This window comes from Pholis gunnellus, assembly GCF_910591455.1.
Source record: "Pholis gunnellus genome assembly, chromosome: 12".
Taxonomy (NCBI): Eukaryota; Metazoa; Chordata; class Actinopteri; order Perciformes; family Pholidae; genus Pholis; species Pholis gunnellus.
The window spans coordinates 14003127-14014722 of NC_136539.1; the positions used below are offsets into that span (position 1 = coordinate 14003127).

The 11596-nt window shown below is 40.3% G+C and overlaps 1 protein-coding gene and 1 long non-coding RNA gene across 2 annotated transcripts; one reads left to right on the forward strand and one right to left on the reverse strand.

Annotated features, from left to right (window-relative positions):
- Positions 1-848: 848 nt before the first annotated feature.
- cd302 (CD302 molecule) lies at positions 849-4261 on the forward strand. Its single transcript, XM_079170400.1, has 6 exons — positions 849-1037; positions 1862-1987; positions 2096-2206; positions 2978-3160; positions 3287-3307; positions 3415-4261. The coding sequence occupies exons 1-6, from the start codon at positions 947-949 to the stop codon at positions 3615-3617; spliced, it is 735 nt and encodes a 244-aa protein (XP_079026526.1). The 5' UTR covers positions 849-946; the 3' UTR covers positions 3618-4261.
- Positions 3632-11155, reverse strand: LOC306704171. The gene is made up of 3 exons (XR_013767302.1): positions 11138-11155; positions 8723-8789; positions 3632-3697 (listed from the first exon to the last, which is right to left on the reverse strand). It is a non-coding gene; the product is annotated as an uncharacterized lncRNA (long non-coding RNA).
- Positions 11156-11596: the final 441 nt, after the last annotated feature.

Below are 11596 nucleotides of genomic sequence, written 5' to 3' on the forward strand. Positions count from 1 at the left end.
GCCATATAAAAGTAGACAATTTAACATTAATCTCAAATACATTTTAAATAATCCAATACATGTCATGGTTTTAATGTGTCATGGTAAATTTTAGAAATGTGATGGGAGCCTTAAAACGGAATGCTTTTTCACCTGTTTCGATAGAGACTGAGGGAACAGAGGGGCACAGCTTATAAGAGAGTCAATACAAAACACTGGCATATATATACGTCAGTTTAAAAATGAATGTACACCAACACAAGCAAATTCAGAGCCTCAAACACATTACAATTATGATCATGAGATGGGCATTAACAAAAAAAAACAACTATACTTGTAAATAACATTTACTGGTAGAAAGCAGAATCTAGTTAACAATATCATCATAATATCAGCAAATACACATAACCACAGCATCAGACACATGAGTCAATAATAACCAGTTCACATTTTGGGTGTATTACAAACAGCTTGCATTGTATAGTATAAAACAATGCAAGTCCAGACACTTCACTCAGATGAACACTGTGTGTACAGCACCACCTAGAGGTTTCTGTGTGCAAAATAATCTGTATAATTGTTTTGATACATAACCATACTAACACAATGGCTGAATTGCCAAGCAACTTTTCCAAACATTGGCCTATGATTCCCTTTAATTGTCCGCGCGCTCGATTTGTGTTAAAAATGATAGAGTACAAAGATGTTGTTGTTGTCGTCAGTTATGCTAAAGCAATGCAACAACAAGTATGCTCACTAACTTGTCAACCAATCTAGGTGAAAATAGTGCAGATCGGCGGGTTTACACTGTGTTTATCAGTGAAGGGATGAGGCCCGTTCCTCTGAGCCGCTGCACTGTGCGTGCATGTGTGGGTGGGATCTGGCTCACGTTGCTGCTGCAGACACCAGAGTGGAGCAACAGTCAGAAAACTAGTTTTGTGCTACACGATCGATCGTCTTCGCTGTCATGGAGTCACCGAAGACAAATCACCGCTCCCTGTCATTAATAGGCAGTGTCTTCGTGTTGTGTGTTCAGCTGCAGTTGGGTCTGACGGGAGGTAAGAGTTCTGAGCTGCTACATTTACGCGATATCTTTTTTTTTTTTTTTTTGCAGGCATAGCTATGGTTGTAACCTTACACAGCCGATGAATTTAGCCTTGCGTAGGCCTGTGTTACAGTAACCCGCTGCGCTTGTGTTTAGTGTCTTGTTTCTGTCGGTGTAGCTTTTGATTCCAGAGGGAGAAGCGTAACATTTTCACCGTAAATGAAGCAGCTGTTCGCAAACCCAATTTCCCTGAATGTCGACACTGTTGTTTTGCATATGGCAACACAACTTTTGAACCAACACGTAACGGTATAGCGTTCACGGAACTACGTTTGAAGTTGTGCGCTAACCCATGTTGCGAAAAAAAGGGTCGTTTGCAAAAAGCAATCAACACAAATTTAAAACCAGTGTTTCGTGCGTTGTTCTAACAACTTGAGACCGACGACAACAAGTGGGACAGGCTGGAAATGCTTGACACCGTTTGCCAAACACAGTCCGCACTGATTAAGAGGAACAGTGGTCACAAGGGCAGTTTCAACTGTGCAGACACGTACAGTCTGTTGGGGGGGGGGGGGGGGGGTTGTAGAATGGTAACTATCCAAAGGGGGGGGGGGGGGGTTGTAGAATGGTAACTATCCAAACAGACATGATACAAAGATGTTGTAGCATCTTAAAATGGTGATTTGGATAGTTGTTAGTTTTAAGTCACATATTTCACTAGGTGTTTTGTATGTTAAAGTTCCTCCTGTGGCCTCTCAATCCTCCTACACCAGATGCACTCAGCTAAAATAATTCTAGATGGGTCAGGGGTCAAATCTTTCCATGGTTTCTCCTCAGACTGCCCCGCAGATGGACGCACCTGGGTGCCGTTTGGAGACGGATGTTACCACTTCGTCCACGGAGAAGAAGACAAGATCAAAAGCTACACTTTCGAGAGGGCAAAAACCCTCTGCCAAGGATTTGGTACCTTTTTAGACATTTTATTTTCAAATATCTTTTTAAAAAATGGACTGTATGTTTTCCTCAATGTGTGTGTGATTTGGTTGTCATACATTGCTTTGCTTTGTCCAGAGCTTTTGACCATCCAAAGCGCTGAGGAGAATGACTTTGTCATCAAATATAGCCCGGAGGTGTGGAAAAACAATGTCAACATTTGGCTGGGACTGTATTATGACACAAGCAGTAAGTACCATGTGACCGGAGGACTGTGAAAACATGCTGGATAACTTCCACAACATAATATCTGATTTTCTATGACAATCAAAAAGGAAAAATTCCAACTTTTTAAACAATTCTTTGGAGATGGCTAGGTGGAAAACCGACACGGAGGGGTTTCGTTTCAGATGTTTGTAAAATGTATTAAGTGTTCTGTCTCAAAGTCCATAGATCATAAGTGATCATTTTTTTTTCTCTTATTTCTACAAAAATGTTTAACTCAAGGTCAACTTATCTATATATTTCTGAGTACTTTTCGGACTTCCTGTCCAAAGCCTTTACTCTTGAGTAACTCGAGTAAAGAGTATCTCAGTTTTTTTGTCTGCTGTGTCTATTCTCCATTTTTCTTGATTTAGAGAATATGGAGCACTGTCTGTAAGCTTGCCTCCTATTTCATGCCAGCTTCTTTTGAAAGGTTGTACAACAACACCAACCTCATCCTTGTCTTTTAAATCCTGGCATGAATCCTGTTATTTGAAGCAGTCATTGAAGGCACCGTGTGGGGGATGCTAAGCTACCAGAAACTCTAAATCGCATGTCAATGAATCCTGAGGAGGGAAACACATTTACTTTCAACATTGTTTTGTGTAGTAACACAGTTCAGTGGAGTTTGTGTGAATGCTGGAGGAAGACCTGAGGCAAATCAAAAGAGAAACGCTAACAAGGTTGACATTACCTGTGATAGTGGCTGTATTCTCGCTGTATTATGCTGGCGTACTGATCGGTTTATGTTGTCAGGTGACAGCATGAAGTGGTTCGGCGAGCAGCCAGTGGGATTCAGTAACTGGGAGGACAGCTCTTCTCCATCAGACCTCGTGCCCTTGGATACGTGTGTGGCTCTGCACACCAACACGGGAAAGTGGGAAAATGTCAGCTGCCTGGATCAGGCAGAGAATGGAGTGGTCTGTGAGACAGATCAGAGTACGTATTAACATCCAAGGCCAAGATGTCTGTAGACCTGTTGAATAGCTGTTTATTGTGACTTCAGAAAATATGCTTGGGATTGTGTTCCACTTGCCTCACAATGTTTGTTTTTTTTCCCTTCAGAGGCAGAGGAAGTCAAGCCGAGTAAGTCGACCTTAGAGTTGTTTTTTTCTGTTTCTTTACTTATTCCTCAGTGATTTTTTTTTTTTATAGCAGTGACCTTCCTTGCATTGTTCCTTGTTCTCCTCCAGAATCGAGCGCGCTGCTGTCCGGCCTGGTCATTCTCAGCGTGGTGGCTATCATGGGAGTCTCAGCGGTTATTTGGTTCCTGCACCAGAAACACAATCCTGGCTCCACTATCCTCACAGCGTTTGAGTACCACCCTCCGTTCCGAGTTCTGGACTCAGACCGCTCCTGCCTGGTGGAGGCGGAGGAGACCGACAGCGTGCCGTAGGAGAATTCTATCTCTCTTCCAGGAAGCACCAGGCCCTCCCCACTGGGTGGGTGTCCACGCGTAGTCCAAGTCCACGTCCACTTTAAAAAGAACAGTTCGTGAAGTAGTTTGGGGTTAATAACGTTAATGTTATGAGTAATGTAGTGTGATTGTAAGAAAGCTGACACGAGGCTTACTTTTATTACTAGTGTCTCACTGTGGCACATAAACCTCTCACTGCTTTTTTGTCATCTGCACTAACAAAGAATCACCTGTACATTTTTTTTTTTTCAGATTTGTGCATCAGCAGCTTGGGCTACATGTCAAGTGTAACATTATTATCAGGCAACTTTTGGGATAATTATTTCTCTCTTGCATATTAAAAGTAACTTGCTTTTGCTCATTGACAGAGGGAGGGATCAAATATAGAGCAATGCTTTTGTAAATGTTCAGTGATTTAGTATTGCATTGCCACAAACTTGGGGACTAACAAAAGGGAGCTATAAGAATGTTGAATTGATGCAGCAAAGACTAAGACAACCTCACGTTTAGTCCCTAGTATGTATCAGGCTCCCTAAAATGCTGGGTTCTACATTTCACACAATGCAACCAATCTCATGTTTGCGTTAGAGCCTGACTGCCTGGTAATGTTCATGTCTTTCAAACCAGTGGAGTGTCCCCTTTTTTTAAGCAGTATTCAAAGAAACAGGAACGCCAAATGACAGGCTATTAAGGGCACATCCATGTAAATAGCTCGATCGGAACATAAACCCAGCTACAGTTTGAGAAATTGCCTTGTTATTCCACGCATGTAAATGTTGCCAGTGAGAGAGGTTTGCACAATGCGCAACGCAGAATATTTTCCAGGTAAAATATTATTTTGAAATGACCAGCCGCCCTGAACCAATACTGCCAGAGAACGTCCTGGCTACTTTCCTTGCGTTCTGTCCTGGGCTTTGTTTTTTTTTTATTGTGACAAGGTGTGAGACCAACGAGAATATAGCCAGTAAAGCCAAGTTTTGTCAAAAATCATAACACTGATGAAACTGTCTTCATTCATTCCAGGATAGTTTCTAGGTTGTCGTCATTGAAAATGATCTACAATCACAGTTCTTCTGTCCTCGATGTACTCTTTTTCTGTGTTTCCTTGCTGCCCCATTAAAGCCAATCTTGATATTATCATTGCTTTCTTTTGAGGAGAGTGATTTTGGTGTTGGAAATAATAGATCCTTCTGTGACATTAAAGACAATCAATATTTGGCTATGTGATGGGTATACTGAAAAATGAAGCCAAAAGACTTTCTTGTGTAAAATGCCCCTCTTAATACTGTTGTACACTTTTAACAGCATGCATGCTTTTGTGCAATATTTGAGATTAACTGTGCAGGATCCGAGCCCCTGTGTGTTTTTCCTAATAAAGTATGTTTGACTATAAGAAGGGCTTGTTTTTGCTTTTCTTGAATTGATTGAATTGCATTTGTTGTAATATGTCACCTTCCAGCTTTGGTTTGTCCAGAAGTGTGTCAGAAAATATGCATGTTGAGAAAAAAGAAGCGTCTTACATTTTGTGCACTCTAGAGCATTTCTGCAAAATATATATGTTGTGCATAATTGAGGGGTAGAAGGATAAATCGGGACACCAAAATTGGGGATAGAGTCTAATTGGTTCTGAAAGGATATCTAAATCATTGTCATCTGAAAATTGCCGCTCCCTTCAAATGTCCAGTGGCTCTGTTGACATCTCAGCGTGGGCCGAAATGAAACAGAGCCGAGGGAAGCGAAAAAAATGTTTCCTTTCCAGTCATGCACATCTAATTTTAGACTTCCAAGAAGTCTGTCATCTAGAATATTTTAGATGACATGTCTCTTTTTTTTTTTTAGTGCTTTCTATCAATGTTTTTTTTTACATCTAGCTATAAACTATCAAAGGCATTTGCGGACCAACATTTATTGATGTAGCACACTAATAAAGAGCCATAACAATCACCTTTTCCTCCAAACAGGTTACTTCTAGATTTGGCCACAAGGTGGGACAGTGAATCACATTTCTGTCAAGTCACTTCTCTGACATTGCTGGGAGGGATTTTCTTCTACTTGTTAATGAGGTCCGGAAACATAATAATGTTAATCCGTTTGATGGCTGTGTGAGTATTTGTTGTTGGATAATCAACAGGAATACAGGTTTGTAAAGATGACATACCTGTCTCTAGAGGAAACAAATACCATGGAATAGATGAGGTACCGAAGAGCCGGTGTAAAGTTATTGAAAGCTTATCATGTCTTCAAGCTGAGGTGAAAGTCCTTGATGATTAAAAAAGTAATGCGTCCCGCTGTGGTGGCCAATAATTAATATGTTATGCAAGATGACGTTCCAAACAGCAGAAAGAGACTGAGCTACAGAAGAGCATGGCTGTAGTGTGGGGTCATGTCATATGTTAGAAACTGTTGCTTCTGATGAAAGAATGATGAAAGGTGTGGTGAAAGAATTCCATCACAGAAAATGATGAAGTTTGAAAAGAGTCTGGAGTAAACAGAGCTTAAAGGCTCATTTTCTGATTCAAATATGAACAAAAGCCCATCCACTACAAATCAAAACACAACCGAATCCGTCTGGAAGTGATTGACAGGTCTTGACATAATAATGACGAGACAGCAATATCTATCTGTAAGGATTTTTTTTTTTTACTCTGTTACACATTTGTTTACTGTATATCAATATGACTTCATGAACTGAATAATTGTCAATGTTAAAAAGGCGTATAGTCAAATCATTGGTTGAGAAACACATTAAACTAAATTGATGTTTCTTCATTACTCTAACATGCATTACTTCAATTGTATAGCAGCTGAAATGTACAGACTGGGCCCTTTAAAGTGCCTCAATTAAGCGGATATTTATTTCTGTGTTTATGTACCATATTTGCCAAAGCCAAAGAGGGATTCACACTTGTTAACATGCAACAAAGTGTATCAATTAAAGCGATGTAGTAGCTGAATGCTGTGTGTAAGCCTCCGTTTGAATGGAAACCCTAATGGCACATTTAGAAAGCTTGGAGTGTGATTGTAAACAGTATACACATTGTAGTCTGGCCTCTGAATTGCTGCCCTCATCTCAGATGTTTTAGCATTTCTAATAGAATTAGTTAAGAATGAATAATGATGATTATCCAGCTGCATGAGGCCTGCTGAACCTACAGATTTGTAATTTGTTGTAACGCTAATGCTCCTGTTTGCCAACAGTTCCAACAGAGAAAAACATGTATTGACATGCAAAAGGATGGTTTTCTTAAATGTGTTTTCCTGCAACTGGCAGAATAATCATAATTGTAATTATGATAATTAATTGTAGCACTAATACACTGAAAAGCCTCATTTGATTTTTTTGGGAAACAATGGGGTTGAATTTAATTAATTACAAACCTTTTGAGGCATAATCATTTATTTTTTGTAAACATGTAGCTTAAGTGATTTATGCTGTAACATCCCGAACATTGTCTTTTTTTTGTTTAACTGTGTGTGTTTGTGTATTTTTGTATTTTATTACCATAGAGGGGCTTTTTTTCCTCTCTTCACAATAGCTCTAATGGCCTATTTCCACTCAAATAATAGCGCATGAATTTCATTCTTCACATCTGCCATGGCGCTGCTTGAAGCAGGAAGAGGTCTACGTTGACCCACGATGACTAATTAAAATGGACATTGGTATGCATGAATAAGATATGACATACAGTAGCATGACAGATGGAATGAAAATGAGAGCCACACTAGATCACAAGACGTACGTTTATCAAGCCTGTGTATTTCAAGTTTTGCATCAACAAACTACAACAGGCTTCACGATGTCTTAAACTTGTAAATACAAAAGAAACAGCACTAATTCTGGCCTTTGTGTAAATACAAAAGGGTCAAATCAGTCAGAACTCTTTCCTGTCTTTCTGGTTTCACCACAATCCCATGTCTCTTTTTCCACTCTACGACATATCAGTTATTTCTTTTCAGCTCATCCTCTATTCATGTTCCTGTCTTTGCTGGGCAAGGTGTCTGTGCACAGTAGGGTAGAGCATCTATTTCTCATGTCCAGGAAGTCTCAGGTTCCCCCCCCCCATTCACTAACCTGGAACATGCTCCAATTAACAGAGGGAAACAAAGGCCATATTAAGATGACTGCACACTGACCGGCCATTCTAGAGAAACAGTAGTGTACTCTATTATATTATGTCAAGGCATGGCATACTACACTACTTTACCACCTACAGGGCTACCATTGTATTAAATGATTCATTTAGCACAATGCATGGAAACAAAGAGCTACTTTAAGTGTATCGTAAGAAGATACAGTGTGATTAAAGCTCCAAGCGCAAGCTACCATTTTTACCTGACAACTCACATGGTGTGGCAGATTTTTGGGATTGGTTAGCTCAGAACTGTTAAAAAACACGGTACTCTGCATGTTTCACACACAAGCAATCACACGCGCGCGCACACAGATGCAAACTTAAGCGATGAATATACCCAGTTTTCTTTCAGCTCACACTGTGCCATTTTCTAAATCAAATGCATATGCAGTGCTGGAAGGCTTTGGTGTTAAAGGGATCAGAGCATCGTGTGCTGACATGATTAAAATCTCTATTATTCAAATATGTCAGGACAAAAAAAAAAAGATTCTGTGACAGAGAGTCCAACTCCTGTGCCTTACGGGTATACTGAGCTTTCTGTGGACTGATAGAAAAATAATAATTAAAAACAAAAGCACCATCTTAATTTGTTTTCCATCAGTCTCTGGAGAGATCATCTTTGCTGTGTCTTTGGTACCTCATTATACTTTCTAATCAAGACTCTTTAAAAATCCCTTTAAAAAGGAGACAGACTGTTTGCCCTTCCCCCAGCATGCTGCTGCATTGCAGCCATCGGCTGCGACTACTATGTTACAAATGACCAAGGTAGGCTGACATTTTGATTGTGCAATGTGAAAAACCATGGCCGGAAAAGGCTTTTGAAAGTGAAGCTAGCCCTGATCTCTCGCATCACTCATTCTCCCTAATGAAGATTGTCCAATACAATTAAAAACCCAGATATCCTGTGGCTCGGGTGATACATTTATCAAATCATGTTTTCCCCTCTCTCACCATGTGTGTTAATCCAGCCAGGCGTGTGTTTCACTCAGTCCACTCCTGTGACTGCAGCATCTAAAATCTACAGAAATGACACAGAATTAGAAATTAGACATTTCTTTCTAGAAGGATGTTTCCCCCCCCCACATCTTTAATTAAAACATGCCTTTGTGCCTTAATTGCTGTATCATATTAGCTCAGCTTTATGTACAGTGTGCTTTGGCAAAAGTGGCAGTGCCATGAATTGATATCCGCTTCATCCACTAAACACATATTTCACAAAACACAGCATGTTGCAACGTACCGTAATTACGAAATGAAACACTGGAATCGTATTACCTTCATTCTAATCTCCAAGAACAAGCACAATATTGATCTTATTCTATAATAATTCATTGCACAAAATGTACATAATTTGTGGTATTCAAACACTGATCTACAGCATTACATACGTCCACGCCAGCGATACAGTTTCTGTTACATTGTTTCGATTACACTGCGTTGTAAATGTTTGCTCTTGAGTCTAATGATAAAACTCAGCCCATTTCCTGTTGCAGATTGAACACTTCCTTAGTGGGGAGAAGAAAAAAAAGACAGATGGTAGTCCTTGTCCAACTGGAGTCACTTTATTGGGTGAACGAAAGGTTGCCTTGTTAAAAGTTTCTCTATCGCATTTTCACCTTCATCTGATTCTGGTCTGATTTGAGCAGTCCATACTTTCAGACACATTTAACAAAAATGTTCTTTAATTTACATTAATAGCATCCCTTAAATAAAGAGCTTGAGCTGCTCCCTTTAAAAAGAGGTATGGACTCGTCTGCGGCAGGTGATCCACACATCAATGTTTCAGTATGTGGAAGAATACAGTTATTGGCAGTCTACATGAATGTGGGCCTCTGTATTTACCAGCACTTGTGCACTGTAAAAGAGCACCCGTCTCACATGTTTAACTTGTTCTTATTAATTGGTTTTCCAGTTTAAATTACAACTATCTTGTTTTTCTTACTGCATTTGGATGTTACCTTTTCTTTTTTAGTTTGTGTGTGTTTGTTGTTGAATGAGTTTGCTTTGATGTGTCTGTTTCTACCATGCTGCAATCTAAATGTTGCTTGTGGAACAATAAGACCAACCTGGACCGTTGTCCCAAGTTAAGCACCATCAAATCTTAAGAGAAAAAAAGACTTAGCTTTTGAGATATTACGCCACAAACTTTACGCTCAATGTCTCTGTCAGCAAGACCTATTGTGCCAGGATGTGTGCAGTATAATCTACCACCAAAGTACTCTGTCTTTTGTTCTTTATTGGAGTTCAAATAAATATCAGACCATATCTAAAATCAGTTTAAAGCCTGCAAATTTGTAGCATCTAAAAAAAAAAAAAAAAATGGTTTTCACTGTCACGCTTGAAAATAACAGCACCTATACACCTGTTTGTGAGGGAGTTCATGCCTCTATAGGCTACATATATGTAGTCTAGAGTGATGAGCAGTGTAATAATATACAAGTAATACAACACCGTTTTAAAAATGCCTGCATCATCATTTAATTTATGGTAGCCTATCATCATTATTTGTTTATTTCTTTACATTGGTGGCTCTAGAGGGCATCAGCTGCACTCATCGCACAGATATGATTAGAGGAGTGCACCCACACATGTTTTACAGTATGTGCAGTCGCTGGCTGCAGTTTTTCGGGAAGCAAAAGTTTGCATTGAAAGCCCTGAGCTGACGTCACTTCTCTCGAGTTGAAGCGGAGGAGAGAGTCTCTTCAATCTGAGACTAAACGTTGGAGAGCAACACGCTCGGTCACACTCTCTCACCCGGGACTCAATCACACTGACCACATTCTCCATGCATCTCTTTCAACAACCCCTTCCAAAACTGCGCAGAAACTGGGAAGTAAATCAACACAGTGTTTGCACCATTTTGCTTGTTTTTTTTTTAAAAGGAATACAGCGTTTTCTTTCGACGATAAGGTGAGTTTGTGTCAGCGGTTTCCAGCTCGGCTCGCTAGGTGTTTGTCACTAACGTGCGTTCAGGAATATGTCACAGATTTATGTCGCCTGGGCTAACAGCTAAGCTAACGTTTTTTTTTTTTATGTCGCTAAACCAGTAGCATCCCTCTCTACACTTGCCTCGCTGAAGCGTTATCCCCTCCGTGAGTTAAAAAAAAAAGAAAAAAAAGTAAGTTCATGTGAAAGTAGATGCAGCGTTTGCGGATGTTTCTGATTCAAACTTTGTGCAAAAGGTCCCGTTTGCCATGTCGAGCTTGTTACTTGGTCACTAGAAGTATGTTCGGAGGAGAAACGTTAACATGTCACCCGGTAACGGTACTTGGCAGAGGCAGACATGGCAGACGAGCATGCATGCAAGCAAGCAAGGAAGGAAGGAAGCAAGGAAGGAAGGCACCGCTGCTCGGTCTTGTCATTTACCTTGCAGCGTGGATCTTGTCTTTGTTGCCAGCTAACGTTTAGTCCACGCTGAGGATCCACGGTTGATGATGTGAACATAAGTTATCTCGGTACACGTAATCGGGGGGGTTTTCTGAACTCCCTGCACGCTCGCACCAAGAGTGCATCACTTCTAAAGTAGTGCATGGTGTAACCGCTTGTTGTGGTTCCAATTGGCTTCGTGTGACAGCATGTCATGAAATGACCAAATACTGGATATAACGCAGGTGGGCTTTGGTGATGTTTTATTTCAACATTAAGATATTAGTATGAGTGTTAAAGCCCGCTGGTCTCGTGTCTCTCTCTCTCCCCCCTCCTCTCTCTCTATCTTCTTCTCTTTTTGTTGCTTCCTATTAAAGGAGAGCGCGGCTAATGCTGCAGCTGCGGTCTGGCCTGAAATTTACCCTTTGAGATTATGACAATACCCTCCATTTTTTTTCT

Bases quoted from the DNA above. Each gene is read 5' to 3' on its own strand.
- cd302 (XM_079170400.1), top strand. From the start codon at position 947: ATGGAGTCACCGAAGACAAATCACCGCTCCCTGTCATTAATAGGCAGT. The intron at 1,038-1,861 runs GTAAGAGTTCTG...GTTTCTCCTCAG, and splicing joins GCAGTTGGGTCTGACGGGAG to ACTGCCCCGCAGATGGACGC. The intron at 2,207-2,977 runs GTAAGTACCATG...TTATGTTGTCAG, and splicing joins ACTGTATTATGACACAAGCA to GTGACAGCATGAAGTGGTTC.